Genomic DNA, 27,000 nt, shown 5'->3' with positions numbered 1-27,000 from the left:
GTAGTTATGCCACAGTACAAATTGCATGTATAGGTAGAGAGAGTTTTTTTTTGCAAAAGACATGCAACAAAGATGACCTTGTTTTATTCATTAAAGTAATTGGTTTAAAACAAAAAATAAAATGTACACATTTTTCCCATTATCCTACATGTAGCTGATCAGCCAACTTTGGTGTCCAAAGTTGGTTAATTTAGTTTTGCACTGGAACATGATTATAGTTTAACAGTAACCAATATATTGTAACAATTCCCATTGTCTTGTTTTTTGTGATTTAGGTTCAACTTATTTTTCATTTATCTGATACATTATTAGTAAACATGGCTCATTTTTTTCAGTATCGCAATAAACCAGACAGCGTCCACAAGTTCCCCCTGGTTTTGTTAGTGCCAGTATGTTAATAATGCCAATAAATATATAAAACTCAAACAGTCAAATGTCTGGAGTTCATGTCTCTTTCAGTCACAGCAGCCCTGCAACTAGAGGTGCGTATAATTTAAGTGTTTAAGAAAGAATCATCAGCCTACAATTGTATCTATGTGCATTCCGTCATCCTTTTATTCTTACAATAGTTTAAACCTTCATTAAGTGTAATGACAATGACTTAGATCTCTATCATGTACCAATGGTTGTTGGGCAATGTTTTGTGCAAATAATAAAGACTCATGTCACACTACAGAGGCATAATAACTTGCCTCAGGCTGTGTTGCTATGATCTCAAGTGTTCTGGTTGATTACCTTGATGACATCACACAGGGCATTATCGTGGTTGTGTGACATTACAAGAGTGAGCATTTTAGTGTATCCATAAGAGTATACTCATATCTGGAAAAGACTGTACACCAGCTGATCCCCAGCACACGAGGGATAGGGTGTGTTCTACAGTTCTACAGTTGAATCTAGTGTGTTGATATTATTTGCATAATACATACCTCTGTAAAAAGACAGAGCCTATGGTTACAAAGGATAAACATATGGTGGATTCATAAAGTTGCTATGACAGACTAATTCATAAATTCAAGTGCTAGAACATCTAAAAATCTAGAGCACTGGGCTCTCAGAACACTCATACACTACTGTATAAGACAAAGATTGAGAAGTTCAGATAAAAAAGGTGTGTGTATTTTTTTGTATGTATAAAATATAAAACATTAAACAACCACTTACAAGAACAATTATCAAAATGATATAAGAATACAAGAGAATATAAAAATTCACTAGTTAAATACATTTAACTATATTAATTAGGTAAAGATCACTGGAATGTTTAATGTAACATCTTGAGAACCTACACTAGTTTTTAGTAGTAGTGATACTATTTATGTAGGAATGTTGTTAAAGGGGCATTTAAACCAGTGTTTTGTGTTATTTTTCATGCTATGTAGTGTTTTGTAGTACAGCACTGTAGCTCAGCCTAAGTGTCTTGATAAAATTTGAGATCAATATATCTTTCACTACAGTACTGCTCGTGGATTGTGCAAATACAGAGGACTGACAAAGGACAAAGAGGAAAAGATAAGTACTCTGAAAAGGGTTCATTATTGGCAACAGTGGTTAAAGTGACATCTGCATTTGAATCTATGGGAATGACTTCAGTAAATAAAGTGTACTGATGTCCACAACTACATAGAGATGGATAGTAGGGTTGCAGTGCATAAACTTCTCAATACAAAGATGAATGCATATTTGAGAGCTCAATTGTGTACAACCGTACACACTACTTTGCAGAGATGTTTGGGGGGGTGGTTAGTAATATGATCAAATGAGTCATCTTTCACCATATTCTCAACAAATCAGCCCCAAACCTTCTAAGACCTTCTTGTTTTTTTCCCTGTAATTTGTCACCTACCAAATAATCACCGGTCTGTTACAGTACAGTAAAGGCTAATACGTACATCTGTGCTGTCAGTTAACTTGAGTGGTATAACAGTTCTCAATGGATTGTGGAACAGGGTGAAATCTGTGAAGGCAATAATTTCAGTTTTTCCCATCGTGGAAAAAAAATGGCTGTTGGCTACAGCAAAGTATGTTACTATAGTATGTTAAAGAAATTATAAACATTTAATCCTTTAACATACGTACAGCCAACACACAGGATAGGAGAGAGAGATGAAAACAGAATTACTGGAATATTCACCAAACCAGATTGCAAAGAACATGGTAACTGCATCTATATTTAACACGAAACAGATTCCAAAAGTTCTAAGAAAAAAGCAGACAAACTGTCATAAGGTTTCTAATTTTACCATTTAGCTTGTTGTCCCCTTCATTTGGTGAGTAACATGTCATTCGAGTAAATCATGCTGTCCATTGTAAAGATTATTTTAAGTTACACTATTGGAATAAGACATTTGGCTAAGAAATGTTAGCTTTATGGCTTCCTTGTGCATGAGCCCAATGGCATTAGCTAGTCAGCCAGCTAGGTAAAACTGCCCACCCCGAAGCTGATTCATGATTACATGTTTTTTTATTGTACTCCATGTTTATACTGGACTATTTTGTTACATGTTGATCTTCTCTATTGACAGGCACAGTCAGTACTATTTTAGGACCTCACTAGCTACCTTGTTTTTTTTTTTTCCCTCTCCTAGGCAGCTGCAGGCTCAGTGAAGCAGAGGGAAGACTACTCTGGCTGTCTTGCAAGAAGTGAAGGTGTTGGGGGTGTGTGGCTGGCAGCAAAACCATTTTCCAAAGAGTGCAGTTCATGGGCAAGGCTTTGGGGCCCTGTGCCTTCGTTCATAAGCACGTCAATCTCATTCAGTTTTTGTTTGTGGTACCTATGACAGTGTTTGCGCACACAATGCCTTGAAGAGTAGCTCTTTCCACAGAGCCAACAGTAGACCCTCACATTATCAAAAGCCTTATCTTCAGGCTCAACTTTTGTTTTTGCTTTCCTTGGAGGGGGAGTACGGCTGGCTGCATTACTGTTTTCTAACACAAAGAACTTATGGGCCATGCTCATGTGTTTCATCAGCAGCACCTGGGAGCTGTACCTACCCTTGCACAGGCCACAGCAAAAAAGGTCCTTCATCCAGGGCATGAAACCTACCTTACTAAATTGTGCTGCCTCTTGGGAGGATGAACTCTCTTTAACAGGCTTTGAACTGGGTTGAGGAACAGGTGTAGTCTGAGTTGAGAGGTGTGGTGTAGGTGTCGTGCAGTCTTGCTTTAAGCCGTGGCGCACCTCAATACAATGGCAATGAACATTTCCCTTCTTTTCCAAGGATTTCTGGCATACATGACACCTTTTACCAACAGATGACAGGGGTTCCTCACAGGTCTCACCATTTCCCTCCATACATCCAGGTGCAGATTTTCTTTTGGCTTTATTCACAGAGTCTTTTTGTAATGTCCTGATGTTATGGTCAATGTTCATGTGCCTTGACATCATTAGGTGGGAAATGAACATCCTCTTGCACACCCTACAGCAAAAGAGCTTTTTCAGAGTGGGAACATGTTGTATGTTATCTTTGGCTCTGTCTCTCCTTCCCAGCTTAACATGGACTGCCTTATGGGAGGATGAACGCTGCTTTTTGAGATGTGATGGAGATACAGTGTCCTTTTCTAAATCGCTTTCTGCTTGTTCAAACTCTGCTGATGTCATTGTCTCTTGTACATTTGAGAGAAAGCCCTCTTCTTCACTATCCTTTCTCTCAATCTGCTCATTGCCCCCTGCCTTTTGGGAAACTGGACCTACTTTTTTAAGTGTAGCAGGTGGCTGCTGGAACCTTCTGAGGACCACAACAGGTTCGCGGCAACACAGTTTCTGGGATACAGAGTTTTGATGGTGGGAATTAGGACGGTCTTGACACACAGGATTGGGGATGGCTCTGACAGGTGACGTCTCCTCATGATTTCTTTGTGGGAAAACAGCCTCTAGAAGATCTTTTATAACCTGTGAGGGGTCTATACAAAGAAGAATTAATGTTGGTACCATAAAACTTTTTAAGAGAAAACAATGGATGAAAAATTGTAACTGTAACTCTAATTATTCACTGAATCACAATCTTTTTTGCCATGCTGCAAGAACCTGTTATTTTTCATTATGCATTTTTATCACAAAGCACTCAATAAGCATGTTTTTAATGTCCTTTCAGAGATCCAACATAAAATAAAGAGTGTACTCATCCAAGAAAAAAATTTAGAAATACAGACAACTCAGGTACTAGGGAATGGAGAAATGCTGACCGTCTGGTTCAGGTTGCTTGGACAAGCAGTAGAACCTCCTGTGCTCAAGCAGATTAGGAAGACAACGGAAGAGACTTCGGCAAAGTTGGCACTCAAAAATGGTATCCACCTCATTCAGTAGAGTAAGTTTAGCCTGAACCGTACCTGGGTGTAACAAGAGGGCAATCAATAATTACTTGCATCACAAGCCTTTAGATTTAAAACAGATGTTTGACATTGATGTTTAAATCATAACAAAATGAGGGCTCTTCAAAAATCAGGAGTTAAAATAACACTAAAATAACAGAGATAGGAGAGTGTTGGTATTATGAAGAAGTACTAAAATACCTGAGCGAAAACAATCAATGATTTGCTGAATTCCAGTCATAGTGGAATGCTGTGGCAGCCGAAGCAGGGGTGGGTCTCCAAGTTCAGTAGAATGCACTGAAAATGTGAAAAGAATTATTTAAGAGTATAATTCATTTATTCAATCAATTAGAACCCCCCCCCCAAAAAAAAACACTTTGAGAAAATAAAATAAACAAAAAATTTTATTCAATTTTTTTTTCCCCCAACTACACCACAAATTTCAGGTAAAGATTCTGTGACTACCCAAGATGCACACTTCAACACTTTTGTCTCAAAGTCAATGTCAACTGGAAATCGTCGCACATTTTCCTTTCATGCTGCGTCGTATTTCAGAGGGTCTTGAAGGGTTTCTGAGCTAGTTGAGCGTTTTTGGCTTGATGTTAAGTCGGGGAGCAGTGACGTAATCAAAAATCAGAAGATGTTTCTGAAGTGAGGAAAATTCCCTACACTTCAGTGAAAGATTACTGAAATTATGATTTTGTTTTTGAAATAATATGATATGGTGAATCGTGCTTTATATGACCAGGGCCAAGACCTTACAAGGTAAGTCTTTTAAAGCCATGTTGACAATGTCAGTGAAGAAAACAGTGACACTACTCAATTACAGTTCTCATCAAGGCTCCTCTTAAAAACAGGATAATGAATTATCCAGTTTAACACTGAGCTGAATCTTTCTAATTTACCACAGTATAAGTGACAGGAATAGCACCTATAAAATGATGAGATCTGGCAAAAGAGGCCTACCTAGGGTTCTGTTAGCAGGCTTTGGACCCATGAGAGTTGGTTGGTTGAAGTTGTTTCCAGGCTCGGTTTGACTGCTTTTGTTGTTGGTCAGGTCTTCAGTTGTGTTTTCCTCTATTTTAAGCTAAAGCCACACAGAAAAGTCAGTGGGTAATTTAATACTTTCTTTACAATATTTATTTATCAGCTGATATTCTAACATTGATATTCTAACCTGCATTGTCACCGTCTGACAGTATGTGTCAGCCAGCATCCTCTCATCTTTAGAGTCTGTTTTCTTCATCTTATATGTTTGTTTAACATTCTGAAGAAAGAGTTTTGAATGTTAGTTAGTACATCATTTCTTCATGCTTTAGATATGTGAATGAACAAACTATTGGACAGTAAATTATTCTGAAAAGTATTCTCATTAAGCAAGCAGAAGCAACAGAACAGAGGTGTATTGCTCATGTTTCACAAATCACCCTCTTTACCTGATTGTGCCCAGAATTACGCCTCTTCTTCTGTGAAGACCTGGACTGTTCCATGTTACTCTCTTCTAAGGTCATGGCAGCCAAAAGTTACACTGCTGTAGATGGTGAATAGGTTCAGAGAGAGTGGACATAGACGCTGTTCCTGATATAACCTAAAAGCCAGAGCTCATCCACTTTATAACAAAACACTTACTGCTGACAAAACAGCAAACAAAGCTGACCTGAGACAAAGTGAAATGCACAGATACAGTGACATACCAGTTATTATTCTGAGCTCTGAGTGATTTCCAGTTCCCTCAGCTCATCAGATAACGTGGCTCTTTGGAAAAACTGAATCTGTTCTAAGCACAGCACAGTGCAAGTTCTGTTTTTAAGTAGAAGGAAATCATGATTATCATAACCACTTTACAGAGACGGTCATGACTTCTGATTCCCAGCAACCACAGTGCGGGTAAACCAAACAACTCATATCAGATGTGCTGCTTTTCTAATAATAAACAAAAGGATTTTAATCAGCTAGAAAACTTCAGCTCGCGAGGGATCTCAGTTTGCCGACCACAGTCACACATGCCATTAGTTCCCATTGTTGTTAGTTACGCAGCCCCAAGTGTTTGTTTCCCTTACCTGCCTCGGTGCTTCCCAAGACTTTGACTGGCGAGTTTTGGTGTGTAAACACGAACGCAGAGCTTTATCCACACACTACAAAAATAGTGATGCTTCTTATTCTGTTTCTTTGAGATTTTGGGTAGTTGCACAAATCCTCTATGTGTAATACCGCCCCCTACTGCGCAGGAGTGGGCAGTTACAGCACTGACCAGCAGCCCACTGTGGCTAATATTGGTTTTACTTAAAAAAACATCACAACACAGCCGCTGTAGTTGTAAGTTGGTATCATTGGACATCCTGACGAAATTGATAGTTGTCTGATGAACTAAACCAGGTATGGGAGCAGGTAATGAAATAAGCAGTGAATTGGGCCTCCACCACTGGGGTTAAGAAGAACTGTGATAGTTAAGTCACTATCAATATAGTGTGACTTTGGTGTACCCAGCATTGTCTTTTAAATTTCAAACATTGTGAAATCATTTTTTAAAGTTTTACTCTGATAGAACATGTTATTATGAAAAGATAGGAACTTTAACCTTCACTTTAAAATACATTTTATACCTTTTATACCATTTTCTCTGATGTGGAGTCAGGGATTTTGACCAATCCTAGGTACTGCACTGCATGCACTCAAAAAAATCATTGTTGTATGAGTTCAGTTATGCCACACATTTCCATTCAATTCAACTGATCAGAGTCAGTGCACACAGACTTTATTACCTCAAGGCAAAGTACATTTCAGTCCAGTTTATCTGGGTTTCATTAGAATGAAATTCTCTTTGGATTAAGATAAACAGCTTTCATTCATTGAAATGTACTTTCATACATTTTTGTCCATTTTCTTTATAAACCAGTTACTTAACTTACTACAATTCATTTATTTATTGTTAACATATTTACAATTTGTAAGTTAAACAACCAGCTGGTGGTTGAATGACTAAAGTGGTTAAATAACTCAACTTTTTAAGTTATATTTTCATAAAGTTTTTTAAAAAGTTTGTTCATACTTTATGAAAAATACTTCATAAAAATCAAACATGTCCAAGAATTGCTGTCCACCCTGTCATCTTGGAATAACTTCCCCTTTAAGAAAGAGACCTTTGGTATCAGCGACACCACCTTCATACTGTTTTATCTTCAATGGACTAAAGACACCTGTTGCATGTTCAGTAGCTATTTAAATTCATTTTGAGTATTATTTCTCACATTGTCTACATACACAGCAGAGGCCAAGCTTAAGATGTCCATCCTGTTGTGGTGAAATATCGAGTTAATTAAAATAATTTTAGAAGATCAAAACATATCTTTGAAATGAAACAAGGTCATCTTGAACATTTCAACATGTCTGTAACTGTAGGTCAACCATATGTTCTTCAAGTGCTAATTTGTCCACCCTATTGTACAGCTTGTCATGACAGGTTGGACGCATGCACAATAGGGTGGACATATACATGCCTCTTCTTTGTTGTTTTCATGTTGTTGTTGTTTTTTAATAAGTCAGTAGTTTTCATTGCTCAACTGTTGATGCTGAAAGAGGCACTGTTTTAAAACATTACTTTTACCTCCTGTCACTCATCGCACTGCAACAAAAGCACTTATATAGTAAGCACAGCTAAAACACAGACACATCCAGTTACTCACTCACCCACTCAAAGTCACTCTCCACTGTCAAATTTAAGCTTAGGTATTTATTAGGGACACATTGTTAGTGGAACTATTGCCATTTTTGTAATGTTTCATTTAATTGAATGAAATGTTCTTGTCCACCCTGTCATATTCTGGTCCAGCCTGTCATGTCCTTGTCCAATCCATCATCTACATGTTTTATTGAAATAAATCAGTAATTCGTCACAGGTAAATAAACCATTATAACTGATTTATTTCACATAATGGTGGGTCAAGTCATTTTCTCCAATCTCCAAAAAAGATGTTTACTGTTACTATTGTTTGGGATGTCTGATGTGGATACAGCAGGGAAAGAAACTAATTTTATTTAAAATTCCATAACTGTAAAAGTTTCTGATGGGGCCTTAAGAATTTCCCCTAAAAAAGTTTCCATTGTACTTTACAATCATAATTTACATATGTTGTGTTTGTCCAAGACAGGGTGGACACGTGCAGTTGCATCATAAGATGGCTTGCCATCGCAAAATAAAAAGTGTTTAAGTTTCACACAGATGTTATCGGGGTAGTATGTATTCTTATAACTATGACAATTATTCAAAGAAAAAATTTAAGTATTTTTTTTTTTAAGTTATGAGGCCCCAAAGGCACGGTATACTGATTATGACCCAGTTACATGGAAGTGGAATTGCTCAAGCCTCACTAGTAGACTAGCCATTCAGCCTAATGCCTGGAGCTGCTGAACAGCGCAAGTCATTACACCAACTACATGATTTATTTGACATAGGCTATGTCATGACGGATGGATGGATGGATGGATGGATTGCCTTTGGACATTCCAGCTCTGCCCCACTCATTATCCCCAAACATGCTGCTTGTTTTGTTTGTTTCATTCAGTTAGTTTAGATTTATCCAGTGAGACTTCTTATCTGACTTGAACTTTTTTAAAACAACAAACATAATGTAGTTTTTGTTAATTAGTTAATTAGAAAGTAATTGGCTGATTTTGGGAACAAAAATAAAATAAAAAAGACTGAGAGAGCTGCACTGAACCAGTTGATCTGACTCAATGCAAAAAACCAGAATACTCATCACTAGTATATAGCAGTTACTGTTTACCTTCTTTACAAATATAGCCATCAATTCTGCACTGAATAGAAGCAATCGCATAGAGTTTTCCATTATGAAATCTGGCACATAATGGAAAACTCTATACGATTGCTGGTATTCAGTGCAGAATTGATGGCTATATTTGTAAAGAAGGTTTCTGTCTCATTATTACTGACATTTTAGTACCTCATTTTGGAAAGCACACTGCAGAACGTTTACCAGTAAAACATTTAGCATAATGTAGTTAGACCTTCATAGTCCATCATATAAGCCTACTACCCACAACAAAGATATGAGCATAATAGCTCATGGCTCAGTTAGGCGATTTCTCTATTACCACATTGCATTGAGAGAAACAGCAACAAATATTTAATCTGACTAAAACAAAGGTGTCCAGTCTTATCCGCAAAGGGCCGCCATGGCTGCAGGTTTTCATTCCAAACAAGCAGATGCATACTTGATCAATTGTTTGACTAAGTCTTTTGGAATGAAAAACTGCAGCAACACCAGGCCTTTGAGGATAAAAGTAGACAGCCCTAGACTAGGCCTTATATGTATCTCCAGAAAAAACATCCATTTGTAATGTTTATTAAGACTACACATTGCTCAGTTAGCAGATTTTTGTCTTACCGAACCTGTAGAATGTGATTTGAATGTTCTCTCATTACATGACTACCCTGTAATCAGCGTCACAGCATCACATTAAATAATGATGGCATGTACTCAACAACGCTCAGTGCTTCTCCTCTCAATGCAGCTCAGCTAGTGTTCCTCATCTTTAAGCCAGTGAACATTCACAAAAACACTCACACATGGAAGATAACACATTTATTTCAAAACAATTACATGTTAATAATCTTATTTCTGCTACACAGGACCAAGGTATTATATCTACGTAAGTAAGGGACAAATATTTATGTCTGGAATGTTGCTGCACTTCTGACAAGGCCCTCCTTCCTAAAAAGAGAAGAATAAAATTAACTGAAAATTCCTTATTCTGATCATGTTTCCATAAGATATAGGCTCACACTACAGAAACTGATTTAACTTTTATCAACATTCATGACAATACAGTGTTTTACCAAGCACTTGCAGTAAGTTTAATTCAAAAGTGTGAAATATTGAGACCTTCAGGTTTTTTTTTTCTTACTGGACGCTACAACAGAGCTGCTTTAAATAGAGTGTCTACCAGTAAATCCCATTGGCATACATAAAAATGCATGAAACAATCACTCTTTTAATGTTTTAGAGAGATTTAAGAAGATTTTTTAACTGTAACCTGAAATTCCTTTGGAAACATGAAACATGTTTTGTGTAGGTGTAAAAGGCCAATTCTACACAGTGTGATTAAGAGTAACTAGAATTCTTGATTAGAATGTCATCATTTTAAATAACAAGGGGCATAAAATCTCATAAGGCTTTTTTCTTCTCACATGTTTCTAAATTACTGGAAGCTGATACAAATTATTCTTTTGACTGCCATTATAACGGTGACTTTATTCAATACAATATCTTAGAAAACATGTTTTCATGTTAAACAAGTTGACATAGTGAAGTCCCCATCTTCTTAACCATCCACACAAAGTATAGATCACATAGTTAAGATCAATTCTTATTAAACTGCAAAGTAGAAATGAGTAGTTCAACACTTACGCTTCTCTTTTGAATGTTTCATGTGAAATCCTGTTGCTTTCAAGACCCTCGGGACACTCGTTGAAATTCTTGATACCAAGTGTCATCAGTGCTAGGAGTGTAAGCATGTTTAACTTATCTTAACCTAATGCAAAATCAGCACATCCTGTATTAGGCTAAAGCAATTTGAATTAATACTAATATTTCAAAAAATCTGCAGCGAAACATTTCACTAAAAATGTTGTATACTGTGTTAAATTTAACACATGTTCTTTACTGACATACACAAAAAGACTTTGAATAGAAAATCCTGGGCTGTTGTGGCTGCAAGTTTTCATTCCAGCAAAGAAGGAGCACACGTGATCAATTTTTCGAAAACTTGCAACCACACCTTTGCCCTTTGTGGAAAAGATTGGACACTCATGGACGAGGCCAAAACTATGTCCAGAAAACCATCCATTTGTCATGTTTGGTGAGGCTTCACACACAAGTTATATTCACATAATTATAGAATAAAGTATAACGTGATTTCCCTACCCTCTTTGTACTGAGCGTAAGTGATGTGCCCTTGATTTGCTGGATCCAGAATCCCAACAACTGCGTCCAAGTTGGAATTATCAAAGAGACAAGGACTGTCAACGGCGCGATCCCTGGAAGCTTTCATTTGTTCAAGGTGGGATATCAGAAATTCCCTTGGACGTTCTTGAAAAAGAAAAAAGTTGTTGCAAACCATAACGAAGGAGGAGATAATGCATCATACACACATAAGTATAATCCAAGTACTTCCCACTTTCTTAAAAAAGACATTTCTTTAAGGGTTCTTTAACAAAGACAATGGACCTATTTAAACCATGGACACTCAAAGAACCATTTGCATGCCTAAAGTATTCTTTGCATGGTGAAATTGTTCTTCAGATTGATGGATATTGTGTTGTTTATGGTTCTATATAGAACCTTTGTGAAAAGGGCATTATGGAGCACCAAAATGGGTTCCCCAATTGTTACAATGTCAAGCTTGTAACAATAAAAGAAGAATACTGTCAGCCAGTGATGTTCACGGATGCAACTCGTTTTCACTTTAGTCACTGATTTGAATGAATTTCATAGATCTGTTTCTCACTGATTTCCGGCTGGGCAACTAGGGGGTTCTTTCTGTGTGGAGTTTGCATGTTCTCCCTGTGTCTGCGTGGGTTTCCTCCGGGTGCTCGGGTTTCCTCCCACAGTCCAAAGATATGCGGTCAGGCCAATTGGACATGCTAAATTGCCCCTAGGTGTGAATGTGTTTGTGCTTGTGCATGTGGATATATATGTCTGTCTGTCTGCCCTGCGATTGACTGGCGACCTGTCCAGGGTGTATCCTGCCTTCCGCCCAGTGATCGCTGGGATGGGCTCCAGCACCTTCCCGAGACCCAGAAGGATAAGCGGTTTAGAAAGTGTGTGTGTGTGCGTGTGTGTGTTTCTCACTGTTACTCTGATAGGCCACTAACAGTAGCCATTGGTTATCACTGCTTAATCGAAATACTTAGTCCAGTGACTGGCTGGTTTCTTTTTTCATCTCTCTGTATTTCATATTAATTGTTAAATCTTATCCTTTGCTCATTTTGCTCTGGTTGAGTTATTATTTTGCTATCGTTGTCGACCACAGGAGGATGGGTTCCCCTTCTGAGTCTTGGCTCCTCTCAAGGTTTCTTTTTTTTCCTGCAACTGTCGCCATCGGCTTGCTGATCGGGGCTCGGACCCGGATCTTCTGTAGAGCTGCTTTGTGATAACGTCTGTTGTAAAAAGCGCTATATAAATAAACTTTTAATAACAGTCAGTCTGAGTTCACTATCAGACTAGGCCAATGTACAGCGTAACTCTTTTCTCTGTGGGAGAAATGTGGACAGTCACTCTAAGCAGAGACTCAGTGATGTTGGTCCACCTCACTAACGCTCTCAAATCACGTGATCACAGCGGAACGCAGGGACAAACGTCACTGAACTGCTCCGTAGATTAACTTTACTCAGACAAAACGACAGAAAAGTCTTACCTGGTCTGTAAAAGAACAGCATACTAGTTAAATTATTCATTAATTCTACAATTTTGTGATTTTTGAGGTACTCTGCAGCCTCCTCTTCCCGAGGTGTTGACATCTTGTAGCCCGGATGTTGTTATTCTTGGTTGCGATGATACGAATCGCCTGGTGACGCAGTCATTTTTTTACTTGTAATATTAACTATATTTTCTCACGATTTGGTATGTTGTAATAAATATCATTACTGAAATAAATTAATGATTAATTAAACAACTCTATGGTTTATCTGTACCGACATGCATAACAAATACCTGAATTAAGCCTCAATCCCTGTAAAGCAGTTTGAGTGGCATTTCACTGTGTACAGTTCTGTGTAGAACTACTTCTTCTAATATTGTTACTATGGATAATAACAATACTACTACTACTACTACTACTACTAATAATAATAATAATAATAATAATAATAATAATAAAAGAGGTGGGCTTTTAGTAGCTCCATTTAATAAGTTACATGTATTCCCTAACATCTTAAGGAATTTGTACTTTCAACTTCTACTGAAAGAAGTACACTTTTACTCAGTTACAGTTTAGCCATTAACATTTATTTCCTTATTCATTTTTGTGTTTATTTACATTATTATACTGGTAACTATATATGTGCTGCTTTGTGGTCAGTCACACCCCTTAGCATTTTCATTTTATTTTGTTTTTGATTTGCATGGCCTGTTAAATCTGTCTGAACTGATGGGAGGATCTGACTGTGATTGTCCTCTTTTCAATCTGCCATCATGCTAGAGCTTCACTTCTGCGCTGCAATGGCCGTTACTGCTTAAACCATTTACTCATTATAGATATGGTAATGATATGAATGATGTACGTTGTTGATGTATTGTTTGTTTGTAAAGTAGCCAGTTTTAGGACAAAGGAGGATACGATCTAATTTATCTTTTCCCTTCAATTGTAGTTTGTTTTGTTTTATTCGTGTTATTCTATTTTTAATACTTTTTTTGTATTGTCTGTTTCTGCCTTCGATTTTGTAAAGGTACTTTTACTCGAATCAGTACTTCACAGAAGTAACAATACTTTTAGTTTAAAAAGGGGTTAGGTTACTCTATGTACCCCTGATGATGATGATGATGATGATAATAATAATAATAATAATAATAATAATGGGATTGTAAGATTTTTACAGGAAGGATTCGCATATTTTGGAAGTGCATTTCACTTTTATGTCTCTGTCGTTGTGTGACTGTTATGTAATGTTTAGCTTTTACTTTATGTAGGGCAGGCTGCTGGATCAGAGAGAACACATGAAGCCGAGAGTCGCCATGTCAAAAGATTTACGGGAGCGCGGTCACGTGGGTTTGGCGAGCGGGTGAGGGTGGAGCTCATTCCCTCTTAAGCAGACAGCAGGGACTCCAGTCCCACTCACCCGAGCGGGAAATTCTGCCCATTTCTTCAAACCTTAGCAATTATTTCCCCCCTTCAAGATTACAGCGAGGTTGTGGGCATTGTTAGGATCTTGTTGGTATTTTGAGCCTAAACACGCATTTTCAGATGAGCTGTTTTAAGATTAAACAGTTTTGTTTCGGGTTTGTTCAACACGCTGCCCAGTCTTTCAGCACAGGCTGTTGCCGTTGCCCGGGGAGACGGGGCGGGGCGAAGCGTTTGACGCAAGACAGGAACTGATCCCTTTGTCGCCCCTTTGATTTGACTAAGTCTGTACCATCTTGGTTTACCTCGTATAAAATCTTTGGCTGGATTGACCATGGTTTGACGCATTTAGTGTGCGACAGTACGCCGCCTCTCCTCAGGCCGTTTTGCGCACGCGCTAACCGTGGAGTCCTTGGCTGCGCGAGCCGAGCGCTGTAGGTGAAGCGATCTGTGTTCAGGACACGGACAAAATGCAGACCTGGAAGCAGCTGTACCGCACCGTCGCTACGGTAAATACCGCGTAGATTAACGTAGCACCCTCGACTGGAGTGTGTCCGGTGCTCTACGGACAGAAAAGAGGCTGTAAATGAACAAACGTGCCGTTGTTTGGACAGATTGTCTGCTGCGAAGGCCGAGTTAACGTTAGCACGGTAGCATGGTGGCTGGCCAAGTAGCTCAGTTTACATGAACACTAGCCAAACCAACAAGAACAGATTATGAAAAGCATTTGATAGCTGTGTGAGCCATGCACGTAGCGACCAAACTGTGTGGTTTCGAGCTTCCCAAAGTCCGCGTTGGTACCATTTTGAAGTAAATAACTAGATAGCTGGCTGCGTTAACGGTAGCTCGCTGCTTTTTCCTGGTGAGCCAAACAGGCGATTCATCGTAGTAAGTTAATAACTTCAGCTGAACACACACTGATCACGCAGTAGTAGTCAGTATGAGTTCCCAGAAGCAGATACGTGCTCTGTTGTCATTTTGTAATGTCTTGTCAGAGGTGCAGTTTCAGTGTCTGTTTGAGAGTCTGTTGTAGAAAGTGACAAGCTGGATTATCAATCTTTACTCTGCGCTTTCTTTTTGGGTACAGCGAGGTCAGCACCTGCCCTGCAAGCTGCATGGAGCCACAGTATTATCTGTGAGAACATATGCTGACAAAGCACCAAGTAAGACTGCTTAACCTCTTTACACAGTCAGTGCAACTGTGTTTGTTCATTAGATTCTCTTAAATGATTTTGTATAGATGCGTTATGTGACAGTAATAGTGCCAATTCTAGAGTTTCTATCTCATGGTCTGATGTATCCCCCCATAGTTGATGCTGATGTGACGGTTGTGGGCTCCGGGCCTGGAGGTTATGTTGCCGCCATCAAAGCTGCACAGCTTGGTTTCAAGGTAACTGTCAGTCTGCTCCTGCATATTACACAACAGGCTTCTCTTTAAAAGCCTAACATTATTTCCTCTTGCAGACAGTATGTGTGGAAAAGAACGCCACCCTCGGAGGGACCTGCTTAAATGTGGGATGCATCCCATCGAAGGTATAAAGGGCATCATCGTAGACCATCCTATTGTACTACACTTACATGTTTATACTTTTGTATGTTGACCATCTTTATGAAAGCCATTGGTTGACTTTTGTATTATGTTTAAGGCCCTGTTGAACAACTCTTACCTATATCACCTGGCGCATGGAAAGGACTTTGAAAGCAGAGGCATTGAAAGTAAGTATGTAATATTGAAGGAAATAATAACTTTTATGGCCAACAAAGTAAAAGAAACAAAGAAACTTCATGATGTGATACTTTAGACGTCGTCCATTTTTCATTATTTTGAACTGCCAAACCTCGTGGCTAAACTAATCTGGTCACGGTCTTGGTCATTATCAGTTGGAGGGTGAAGAGCATCGCCAGTGCCTCACTAAGTGCTTTACTGACCTTTAATTTATGTGCTGTCATCCTGTAATGTTTTTGTACATGGTATTATGTGCATAACATTGTTGGTGTTGACATGTTTGGAAATACTGTGTACTTTTAAAATGGACTGCCACGCACTGCTGCTGGTCAAAGTTCCAGGGCTGTCATTTGCCTGTGTTGTATTCAGAAGTTAGTTGAGTAACTGTAACATTTCTTTTGACAAGTAGTCATTAGCTGGATATTTTACATAATAACATTCATGAAATTAGGATTATCTGATGATATCTACATGAAGTTTCACTGCATCTAAATTGTCACACAAACAATTAGGAACTTGGAATACAGTCATTATCAAATACAAAATCAATAAAAAGGCAGTTAAAAAATGTCTACCTCAGGCCTTTTTGAAAATATAAACCAATATATTTAGTTTCATGACATCAGTTTATACTCTTTTATTTTGACTTTTAGTCCAGGGGATTTCGCTGAATCTGGAGAAGATGATGGCGCAGAAGAGCGGCGCTGTTAAAGCCCTGACAGGAGGCATAGCACACTTATTCAAACAGAATAAAGTAAGTTTGAAAACATGAATGATCCATCTAAGATGATTCACATTATTAACTGTAATTCAATAGTTATGTGTTGTTGTCAGCATCTTGAACATTTCCTATTTTCCTAGGTTACTCACGTTAATGGGTTTGGAGCGATTACTGGTAAAAACCAGGTCACTGCAAAGACTGTTGATGGTGGTGAGCAAGTCATTAACACTAAAAACATCCTGATTGCTACAGGATCAGAGGTCACCCCTTTCCCAGGCATTGAGGTTTGATTTCACAACTGTAGTGATGCAGTACAGTGCATTTTAATACAGTTCATTCATTTTGTTGGTTAAGTGAATGAATGCACGTAGAATTAAAGTTAACCAGTTTTGCCCTCAGCTTGTAACATTCTGTCTCACAGATTGATGAGGACACTGTGGTGTCCTCTACAGGGGCACTGTCTCTCAAGAAGGTCCCAGAGGAGCTGATTGTTATCGGAGCTGGAGTGATTGGAGTGGAGCTGGTAGGTGGGCCACAGGCATGTGTGCATCTGGAAATAAGGTCTCCAAGATGATTATGGATTTTAAGAAATATTTTTAACTTCTTTTAGGGCTCAGTGTGGCAGAGGCTGGGCTCCAAAGTGACTGCAGTAGAATTCTTGGGACATGTGGGTGGGATGGGCATCGACATGGAGATCTCCAAGAACTTCCAGCGTATTCTTCAGAAACAGGGCATGAAGTTCAAGCTCGGCACCAAGGTCATGGGCGCTACCAAGAGACCTGATGGCAAGATCGATGTGGCGTAAGTCACGGCACTGTCCGCAACTCTCTTTAAAGATGCTCCATGTTAATAAATTATGTCAAATTGGTAAAACGTAATTTTAAACAACATGAATGTCAGTCTTCAACTGTAAATCCTGGTTTGTGTAGAAAGAGACTTTTCTCTTTGCTCCGAATTAGCTGCCATTCTGGAGGGAATAGAGTACATGTGGTTTTAAAAATGAATTCAAAAACAGGTTGAATGACACTGAGTCGTTGCTTATCAAAGTTTTTAATTTGTTTTCCTTGTTCTTTATCAAACAAAACAGAATGATGCTTCTTCATTTACAGTAAATTACCATTTATGAGCTACCATGCTAGTGCTTTGTGTTCTCAGAGTGGAGGCTGCTGCTGGAGGCAAGAACGAGACACTCACTTGTGACGTTCTGCTGGTGTGTATTGGCCGTCGCCCTTACACACAGAACCTTGGTCTGGAGAGTGTTGGTATTGAACTGGACAGCCGTGGTAGGATCCCCATCAACAACCGTTTCCAGACCAAAGTGCCCAGGTATGACAGTTTAAGATTATACTGTCGTTTATTGGACAGTGAAATCATTCCATTGTGAGTAAACCGACAGTGATAGAACACTATGTGAAATATATTACAGTAATTTTGTAACAAAAAAAACCAGTCAGCAAACTGTCTATAAGTTCTTCAGAAATTAAATCAGTGAGTTCGTTTACGTGCACTTAATAATGCGGAAACTGCAGAAAGTCAGATTTTGTCAGCAGTCCAATCAACACATTTACATGCAGTTTAGTAATCAGATAATTCTGAAAACTCGGAAATCAAATTTCTGCTTTGCAACCGGCTAATAAATTCACAGAAGACGTAACGTAAACGTAAAGTAAAACTCAAACTTCATGCCGTGGCTTTTTTAGAACATCAAGCCACTTTACCTGAAAATATGAAAATACATCATCTAGAAGATGAGGAAAATTTAAACCCTTCATTTCGTCAAGCATGTAGTTGGTTTCAGCATCGCTCCGAAAGTGTTTTGTCTTGCAGCAACTCTGCTTGCTTATTTCTGGTACCGCAGTCTGTTCTTGCACATTCACAGACTGAGAAATCCGAAAGAAATCAGAGTAAGAGTATACATGCACTGAGAAATCTGATTACTGAGCTAAAATTCAGCACTCTTTATCGTATTTCTTAATCGGATATCTAGACTAATCTCTGATCTAAGAAATCGGAGTATGCTGTTTACGTGACCATTTAAATAATCATACAACTCTGTGATTTGAAGAAGTTATTCAATTAATGTCTGTCCTCTTTTGAACAGCATTTATGCAATTGGTGATGTGGTGGCTGGGCCTATGCTGGCACACAAGGCAGAGGACGAAGGCATAATATGTGTGGAGGGCATGGCAGGAGGAGCCGTTCACATTGATTACAACTGTGTTCCTTCTGTCATCTACACACACCCTGAAGTGGCCTGGGTCGGCAAAAATGAGGAGCAGCTTAAGGAGGAGGTGAGATTCGCTCTCGCATATGCCACATACTTTACTGTGCCATTTTGTCAACAACCTGTTTAAACACTCTGTTCCTGCAGGGAGTTCCATACAAAATTGGCAAGTTCCCTTTTGCTGCTAACAGCAGAGCTAAGACTAATGCTGATACAGATGGTTTGGTGAAGATCCTGAGTCACAAGGACACGGACAGAATGCTGGGAGCTCACATCCTTGGATCGGTGAGTGTCTAAAAAGACCCAGTAACTAACACAACTCAAGCTGGTATTTTGTGTGTTTCCTCTGTAGACTCTTGCATTTCAATTTAAACGTAATACGACTGCTGATAATGAGTACTCTGGCTTGCAGGGGGCTGGTGAGATGATTAACGAGGCTGCGCTAGCCATGGAATATGGAGCATCGTGTGAGGATGTTGCAAGAGTGTGCCATGCCCATCCAGTAAGTATCTCCAATAAACAAGATGTTCATCTTCTATGAAAATGTTGATGTGATCTTGTGTTGTTTTTTTTTTTGTTTGTTTGTTTTTTTAAAACACTAGTTGACCCAAACCTCTCTCCCTTTCCAGACTGTTTCAGAGGCCTTCAGGGAAGCCAACCTTGCTGCTTCATTTGGAAAAGCTATCAATTTCTAGATCATCATCAGATATATGTATATATTTGTCTGCTTCATGACAGATTTTGGACCTTTCACTGCGCTCAGTTTGGAGATCCTCAACCCTCAGCTTTCAGAAGACCCCTTCATAACTACAGTATAACATTACACTTACACTTAGTATGTTATTTAAATGTTCTAATAAAGGGTTTTGGGTCTTATGTTGGGCTGAAAGTGTTTGACTCATGAGTGCTACATATCTGTCAGTGTTGTTTACAGTTGTACTTAAATGTCACAAGTCAACTGCTAACAGTAATAAAGAGAGGAAGAGTCACATTACACCAAAGAATTAAAGTGGAACTCCATGCAAATTCAGTTACATTAAAAGAAGCAGGAAACAAAAATGTGTAGGAATTCTGTTTTATTACTGTATGCAGATTCAGCGGGCAAAAGTGTCACATTATGAGATGCCCAATACAACACTTTTGTCTTAAACTGAGACAAAATCATTATCCTTTCACTGAAATATTTTGTGGTATTTGTGCCAATCATTTAGATAATTGGTAATAATTTTATCATTTTACTGTTGAATACTGGGAGTGCAGTGCAATTAAAAAAAAAGCATTCTGAATAATGTTGCCGTTGTGATGTATTCTGATGAGGATTCTAAAGATTGAGTGCTTCTGGCAACCAAGCGCACGAAAGAACATAAATGTTCAGAGTGTATCAATATATTTCTGTGATTATATCAGTTTTTTCAATAATAAAATCATATTTGTGTCATTAACTTAAAAGTAAGGTTAGGGTTTGACAACCTGTATTTAGCAAACCTGTCCTTTACTATATCACTGAGAAGAAGGAGAAAGTAAAACAGCTGTAGTTGTCATACCAGGGGTGCAGAACAGACTGGATTTCCTGTCAATATCCACTGAGGTGGGCACATAGTATAAATAAATGCAGCTGCAACAAAATATACATCTGGAAGTTCTAAGAGAAGGAGCCAGGCCTTGATATGCTGTTCAGTGATGGATAAGCACAATTTTAGTTATGTAGTTCAATAAGAAAGATATTTAAAAGAGTGGATCAAAGAAATATGTGTATCAGAATACATTGGAGATGTTTTGTTTTTTAGCAAAGTGCTGCTTCTGAAGTGGACCAGTCAGTGATCTTTTGAGGTCAAGAGAAAACTCAGATTCAACTGATTCAAACTGCAGATTGGCTGCTTCTGCTCACACTTCTTGACTTTTCATGCACAATGTAGTTCATATTGACCTACTCACCAAGCTGTAATAAAGTAATTATTTTTTAGCTGAGCTAAAAACTCATCGGCTGTGGCTTTCAAGCAATAATTGATTGGTATTAACAGGCCCAAAGTGTGCCAAGAAAATATTCCCCACTACTTTCTGATGCTGTTGCTTCTTCTGCCTTGATTGGGTGACCACTGCTTGCCAGCCTTCTGGACCAGTTTGACCACCATGGAGCTTTTTGCTATACAATGCAGCGACTACCTCACCTGAATGAACTGACCTTATTGATGCTGCACAGAATCAAACTATTTGATTATAAACATTGCTTCACCTATTTTTCCCCGTTTCTATATTTTAATATTTTATACTAACGCTGTTTGCTATCTGGTGTCGACCAGAGAAGGATGGGTTCCCCTATTGAGTCTTGATTCCTCTCAAGGTTTCTTCCTCTTGCTCTTAGGGAGTTTTTCACTGCCATTGTTGCCATTGGCTTGCTCATGGGGACTCGGACCTGGATTTTTTTGTAAAGCAGCTTTGTGACAATGCTATATAAATAAATTGTCACTTGATTATAGGACCTCTATCAGCCTAGACTGTTGACACAAGGCATGTTGGGTCTATGGATTCATGCTGTAGACTGCAAATTCTGACCCGACCATCTGTGTGCCTCAGCAGAAATAAAGATTCATCAGACCAGGCTACATTTTTCCAGTCTTCAACTGTCCAGTTTTGGTGAGCCTGTGCCCACTGCAGCCTCAGCTTTCTGTTTTTGGCCAACAGAAGTGGAACCTGATGTGGTCTTCTGCTGTTGTAGCCCATCCACCTCAAGATTTGACATGTTGTGCAGTCAGAATTGATCCTTTATGGCCCGTGATTTTAGTGGCTGTTAATAAAGTTACATGAACCACGTCTAGAGTAGTTGCAGGCTACAGTACAACAGTTATTATTAGATTGATAAATCTTCTGGTTTGTTTATATAATGAAAGTATGTAAGGAACTTCAAGCCCTACTGTTTCTGCTGAGCCTGGCAGCAGTAGATTCCACACACACCAGCCTGGCATATCAAGTGAGATTAGTGCCCACAGATCCATGTCAGAGATAATCGACTCTCTAGAGGTCAGAGGTACGTGGCAAAAGCAGACCAGGCCTCAGTGACCAGTCCAGATTGAAGAGGAAGGTATGGAGAATGACACAATCACAGCTCTACCCCCGGTTACCATCCTCCTGCTCCACTCATCAGTGAAATGAAGGTAAAAGGAGATGGAGCTTCTAATTGGATCGCTTCTCCAAGGTCCTCTCAGGCCATGTTTGAGGACTGGCTGATTCATTAATTCCAGCTGAAGTAGCACCATTATCTTCACTGTTTGATAGTGATTTAGCTGCCTTGGTAGAATTACTTGTCACTTTTAGCCACTCTTAACTCATGGAGACTCTAGAGAGGAGGTAGAGGTAGCGTGCACTGCAGACTCATCTGAGAAAACTGACATAGAAGTAGGTGCTGGAGGACAGGTACATCCAGAATGCCGCTGTTCTTCCTTATCTGTGCCAGCCCACTGCAGCTCCTCATGCTCAGTAGCAGAGGTCTGCAAGATGAACCCCTGCTGATCTATGGCCTGGTAGTGAGCTGCAGGATCAAACAGCAGCTGTGGGAGAAGCTCTTCTGTCCCACACTGATAGATGACCCAAAAGTTGACAGCCATTACCACATTACCGAGAGTTATTCTGGTGCTGGATTGCAGTGCACAGCTCCTCAAAGTGATGTGGACATCAGTGGGGAGCCCAGTCCTCAGCAGCCTAAGAGGAAGACCAGGCACTAAGACCTCTAGCTGAGACTACTTTAAGAAAGATCTTTATAATTTCTCTTCCATTAGCCATGATATTCTATTAACTTATATAATGCATTTTGTTAAGTAATAGACATTTTTATTTCTGTTCTTTAATAAAGCATAGAAACATACTCTTTACATTCTTTATTTCTCAAGTTCTATGAGTTGACATTACTGATTGAAATGCATTTAAAAGAAAGATCAAAACAATTTAAAGCAAACTTCTTGAAGCATGTAAAGCAACATTCTTATTTGAAAGTGTAAGCCATCATAGTTAGTGGTGGAATTGGCCATTATGGTGTTAATTTCTCTGCCATTATTTCTTGGAAAAAGTACGTAGCTCATCACATCTTAGGTAAACCTAGAATTCAACTATCCCCATCTTCATTTCCTATAAAGGCACAGCAATATCCTTGATATTCATACCTCCATTGCAATCAGTGCACTAGTCTTAACTGCGATAATCTCCAGAAGTGTCCCTGCCTTATCAGACATCTGCCCTCAGTGTCCAGAATCAAAAAGAAGAACAACATCAAGGGCATCACTAATTGAAATTGTAGTTGGTGAAATCACAGAATTCAGTTTTGAAGCATAAGAAAAGAGCAGGAACTGGTATTGCTTGCTTAAAAGGTTTATTTGGTTTATTGTCAAATACAATTTGGTCCAGAAATCTGTAGAAAAAGTAGAACAGACTTTTAATTAAAAATATAGACTAGAAACAAATCAATTTAGGAAGTAACTGGCAGAGGCCTTTGCAGTCACATGGCCATGTGGGGCATTTGACTTTACATTCATTCATTAAGTTTTGGTGTATGACTTATTTTAAAATCCACCTTACATTCTACCTTGGTACAGGAATAGTCAAATTATTTGTGTTTATTGCTGTAATAATACATCACTGATTGTCTTATGCCTAATGAGTTTTTTGTTAAAACAGACAGGTGCTGTATACAGTGACTTTCTGACTGATTTCTTGAAGCAACTCTTTCACAGCCTTCTCCAGATCCACCAGCTGGTTGGCCTTGTCCTCTAGTGTCTTCTGATTTTCATCATAGGATTTTTCCAAATCTGTTGGCATATTATATCATTGTTATTTATATCAGGATAAACAAAGTTATATTTGTGTTCTTTAACAGGCTAAAACATTACACATAAGATTCAAATGCATTTTATTTTAAAAGCCCATTTTATTCACATCTGCAGTACACTCTCAAAAATTATATTAGACTTTCTGTGTCTTCTGTGTCACAATCTGTGTTAAAAACATCACAAAATGTGTTGGCCTTTATTGAACACAAATGTGCTGACACAGGTTGTGTTAAAAGATTACTTGGATATTGGGTTTTTATTGGGATTGCGTAGATTACTTAAAGGAAGACGCAGCCCTTATATCCCCTATACCTTCTTTCTTTCTCCCAAACCACACAAGACTTCTGTTATCAGTAATAGTGACACAGAAATTATGCAGTTGATGGGTATATTCAATAAATTATATAAAAAAAATATTGCACCTATTTTCAAAGGTATCTTACTCTGATTAAAACTACCAGAATTGTATTATCAGATTAGGTAATGTAGAATCCTAGAGTCCATCCATAGAGTCCATTACTACTCAACACTGATGAAAAGTGACACAAAATGTGTTGTCCTTAATTGGAAACAGCATGTGGAGTGAAGGAATGTGCTGTTTTTAAAGAACCACTGCACTCAAGAAAAAACAGTTTTTACAACTCCTATTGGATGTCTTATTATGATTACACAGCTTTTTTATTTGCCTGCTAAAAAACACACAGACCAGCACGAAGTCCATCCTGCTCTGATGCTGGTTTAGCCGGTCACCTAACATAGTAATGCTGGTTGAAATCTGCATGGTTTAAAATATGTTACCATGATTCATATTCTCATATGTTTTCCACTGAAAACAAAGGCTTCCTCACTACTCAGTAAGAAAGCAATTTGTGTCAGCTTACTTCTGTATGTCACAAATAATATGTTTATGAGAGAATCATGACGTGGAAACTTATAGAACATGCCTGTGCTAACATAACTAAATATTGTGAGATGTTTGCACTGTGCAATTATGATAGTGTCAAATGTAAGTTCCACATGAAGTGTCAAATGTGGTGTGTAGAACTGTCCTAGTTGCAGGTAGCTGCAGCTTCACACACCACAGCACTTTCATTCTACTGATTAAAGATTAGACAATAAAGACCCAAATCTGAGGGAGTGAATCTGTTTTTGTGTGGAGTCAATAGGTAAGCTACGCCTGCCCCACTATATTGTCCTTGTTAGCACTAGAAGCTAGCACTAGCTAAATGACCAGATTAAAACAGCTTCATACACCACAACACAGGTTCACTTTTGGCTCACTGAGGCAGATTTAGTGGACAAAGACTTAAAAATGAGTGAGTGAAGTCAAATGACTGGTGTTGGTGTGACAGAAAGACAGACTCTAACCTGTTTTGTGATGTGTTGAGAGTTGAGCTCCATTGTTCAACATTAAGCAATTGTTAAATGTATCGTTTAACATTTATTGGGTGAGGAACTGTAAATCTCATGAGTCTATTTTATGATTGTAGATGTCACAGTGGGAGCTTATTTTTGTTTCTGTACTCTCTTCTTTCAATCTATTCAAACATAGAGAGCTATATTCCCCATTCATTAAAGGCAAACTAGGGGGTAAGTCAGCGTTTGCATAACCATTCATATTCATAAAGCTTGCTTTCTTAATGAGTTTTAATGTCAAGAGATGACTCTATGTCATTTTATTCGTTTCCATAAAATCCATAAATCCATAAAAATATTTAACAAATTATGACATAGTTTATTTTTTAATCATTTCTATTACAACTTTTCAGGCACTTTAGTACATATGTTTTGATAAAAGAATCCAGTAAAAAAGGGCTTTACCTTTGAGTAGCTGTAGTTTGTCACTAGCTTGCAGCAGCAGCTCTTTGGCTTCCTGTTGAAGCATCTCAGCCCTTTTCTTAGCATCTGCCACTCCCTGAGCCTTCTGAGTGATCAGCTCCTCCACACTACTGTATTTATCTTTCAGATCTGTGTCCAGATCCTATACACAAACATATATATACACAGACACACATTCAAACAGGCATCCATGCTGTATGCTGCATATATATATAACATGCATCCTGATTTAGGACACCAAATAAATGCCTCAAAATGATTATTCTACCACAAACAAATTATAAATATGCATATAAATATATGTGAGTATATGGGCACCTTTTTGAGCTGCTCTGCCATTTCGTTGACACTTTCTGCATCTTTTTCTGTTTTCTCAGCACTGGTGGAGGTGTTGAGAGCTTTCTCTTTCAACAGAGCCACATCCCTCTCCAATCGTAGCAGCCTCTGGGTAGCGTTACTCAGCTTGAACTCTGAATCAGCCGTCTCTGACTCCACCTGTTCCCATAGAACAAAAAAGTCAAAATACAGCTTCCCTGGATGTCGGTTTACAGTGACATGCAAATGTTTGGAAGCCCCTGGTTAAATTACATGTTTTGTTGATTTTCTAAGTGAAAGTAAGTTCCTCTACAGAGAACACACTTCTGCACATTTTAATGCACAATAATGTTTGTTTGCAAAAGTTGCAGATATATTCTATATATTTTTTTCAATATGCCAGTAAGTTAAAGCAAATAAAAAGTAATTGTGCACTCAGACTTTCAGAAAATGCCATATTTATATTTGTCTGTAGAGGATATACTAACTTGTGTTCAACGAAACATGTAATTTGAGCATGCAATTTTTGCATACGACTGTGTACACATATATAAATGTACAGTTTTTTAGGAAATCCACTTATGTTTGACTGAAAAAAGGTCCATAGATGGCAGCACATACAAATCTGCACTTTATGTGCAGTACGTTCATTAGATGCTTCTTTGTAACTCATATGCTCATGTACTTATCTTTGTTTTACCTCATTACTTATTTTCCTCATAACAAACACAACGCGGTTAAAATAAACAGTATTAACTCACAGACACCAGAAGATCCTGAGTTCCTTTGATGTCGCTGGAGGCCTGCTTCAGAGCTTCTGTCACAGTGGTCTGAGCTTTCCCCGCCTGCTCCAGAGCTTCCTGCACCATCTCAGCTGTGCTCCTCACATCTGATGCCTCTTTCCTATTATAAACAGAGGCTTCAGGCTTATTCAGAAAACTTGATACCATGTTCAGTGCAGATAAGATGTACACAACTATGACCTGCTCTTGATCTTCCAAGATCTTGTGTTGTGCTGCAGTCAGGCCACTAGGTGGTGGCAACACACCTCATATGGGGGCTGCCATCGTTCTGCACTCTCAAAATAGATCCTCTGAGACAACCTCTAACAAATTTATTTGTTTGTCTGATGGAGCCTTATAAATAGTCTGTATCAGAAGCAGGATCCACCATCTTGTCCAGTCTTGAG

The 27,000-nt window shown here is 38.6% G+C and overlaps 4 protein-coding genes across 4 annotated transcripts in view; 1 reads left to right on the top strand and 3 right to left on the bottom strand.

Moving 5' to 3' along the window:
- Positions 1-2,442: 2,442 nt before the first annotated feature.
- Positions 2,443-6,486, bottom strand: LOC118811722 (zinc finger protein 800-like). Its single transcript, XM_036576133.1, has 7 exons — positions 6,372-6,486; positions 5,748-5,842; positions 5,489-5,578; positions 5,278-5,398; positions 4,513-4,608; positions 4,186-4,329; positions 2,443-3,903 (listed from the first exon to the last, which is right to left on the bottom strand). The coding sequence occupies exons 2-7, from the start codon at positions 5,820-5,822 to the stop codon at positions 2,621-2,623; spliced, it is 1,809 nt and encodes a 602-aa protein (XP_036432026.1). The 5' UTR covers positions 5,823-5,842; positions 6,372-6,486; the 3' UTR covers positions 2,443-2,620.
- Positions 6,487-9,897: 3,411 nt separating this feature from the next.
- Positions 9,898-12,863, bottom strand: si:dkey-42p14.3 (EF-hand calcium-binding domain-containing protein 10). Its single transcript, XM_036575461.1, has 4 exons — positions 12,748-12,863; positions 11,256-11,420; positions 10,740-10,830; positions 9,898-10,043 (listed from the first exon to the last, which is right to left on the bottom strand). Exons 1-4 carry the CDS (start codon positions 12,848-12,850, stop codon positions 10,001-10,003), a joined length of 402 nt encoding a protein of 133 aa, XP_036431354.1. The 5' UTR covers positions 12,851-12,863; the 3' UTR covers positions 9,898-10,000.
- Positions 12,864-14,524: 1,661 nt separating this feature from the next.
- dldh (dihydrolipoamide dehydrogenase) lies at positions 14,525-19,899 on the top strand. The gene is made up of 14 exons (XM_036576132.1): positions 14,525-14,678; positions 15,257-15,332; positions 15,480-15,559; positions 15,634-15,702; positions 15,816-15,885; positions 16,549-16,649; positions 16,757-16,900; positions 17,038-17,139; positions 17,227-17,417; positions 17,772-17,942; positions 18,718-18,907; positions 18,988-19,125; positions 19,253-19,342; positions 19,470-19,899. Exons 1-14 carry the CDS (start codon positions 14,640-14,642, stop codon positions 19,533-19,535), a joined length of 1,527 nt encoding a protein of 508 aa, XP_036432025.1. The 5' UTR covers positions 14,525-14,639; the 3' UTR covers positions 19,536-19,899.
- A 3,284-nt stretch (positions 19,900-23,183) lies between these two features.
- lamb1a (laminin, beta 1a) overlaps positions 23,184-27,000 on the bottom strand; it is a 30,689-nt gene continuing 26,872 nt past the window's right edge. Inside the window, exons 30-33 of the mRNA XM_036576130.1 lie at positions 26,573-26,714; positions 25,815-25,991; positions 25,479-25,638; positions 23,184-23,636 (exon numbers count right to left, since the gene is read on the bottom strand). Coding sequence (XP_036432023.1) covers positions 23,497-23,636; positions 25,479-25,638; positions 25,815-25,991; positions 26,573-26,714 — 619 coding nt within the window. The 3' untranslated portion in view covers positions 23,184-23,496. The remainder of the gene's footprint in view (positions 23,637-25,478; positions 25,639-25,814; positions 25,992-26,572; positions 26,715-27,000) is intronic.

Source organism: Colossoma macropomum, unplaced genomic scaffold (assembly GCF_904425465.1).
Source record: "Colossoma macropomum unplaced genomic scaffold, Colossoma_macropomum, whole genome shotgun sequence".
NCBI lineage: Eukaryota > Metazoa > Chordata > Actinopteri > Characiformes > Serrasalmidae > Colossoma > Colossoma macropomum.
Note: the sequence above shows the minus strand (reverse complement) of the source record. Positions and strands in the feature narration are given on the sequence as shown.

What these genes read in the sequence shown, in the direction of transcription:
- si:dkey-42p14.3 (XM_036575461.1), bottom strand. Translation starts at nt 12,850, where the DNA reads ATGTCAACACCTCGGGAAGAGGAGGCTGCAGAGTACCTCAAAAATCAC. An exon ending in TTACGCTCAGTACAAAGAGG is followed by an intron (nt 10,831 to 11,255) that starts GTAGGGAAATCA and finishes TTACACTCCTAG; the next exon opens with CACTGATGACACTTGGTATC. An exon ending in GAAACATTCAAAAGAGAAGC is followed by an intron (nt 10,044 to 10,739) that starts GTAAGTGTTGAA and finishes TTCTCTTTTTAG; the next exon opens with GAAGGAGGGCCTTGTCAGAA.
- LOC118811722 (XM_036576133.1), bottom strand. Translation starts at nt 5,822, where the DNA reads ATGACCTTAGAAGAGAGTAACATGGAACAGTCCAGGTCTTCACAGAAG. An exon ending in GTAATTCTGGGCACAATCAG is followed by an intron (nt 5,579 to 5,747) that starts GTAAAGAGGGTG and finishes CTCTTTCTTCAG; the next exon opens with AATGTTAAACAAACATATAA. An exon ending in GCCTGCTAACAGAACCCTAG is followed by an intron (nt 4,609 to 5,277) that starts GTAGGCCTCTTT and finishes TCACATTTTCAG; the next exon opens with TGCATTCTACTGAACTTGGA.
- dldh (XM_036576132.1), top strand. Translation starts at nt 14,640, where the DNA reads ATGCAGACCTGGAAGCAGCTGTACCGCACCGTCGCTACG. An exon ending in TGTACCGCACCGTCGCTACG is followed by an intron (nt 14,679 to 15,256) that starts GTAAATACCGCG and finishes TTTTGGGTACAG; the next exon opens with CGAGGTCAGCACCTGCCCTG. An exon ending in ATATGCTGACAAAGCACCAA is followed by an intron (nt 15,333 to 15,479) that starts GTAAGACTGCTT and finishes ATCCCCCCATAG; the next exon opens with TTGATGCTGATGTGACGGTT.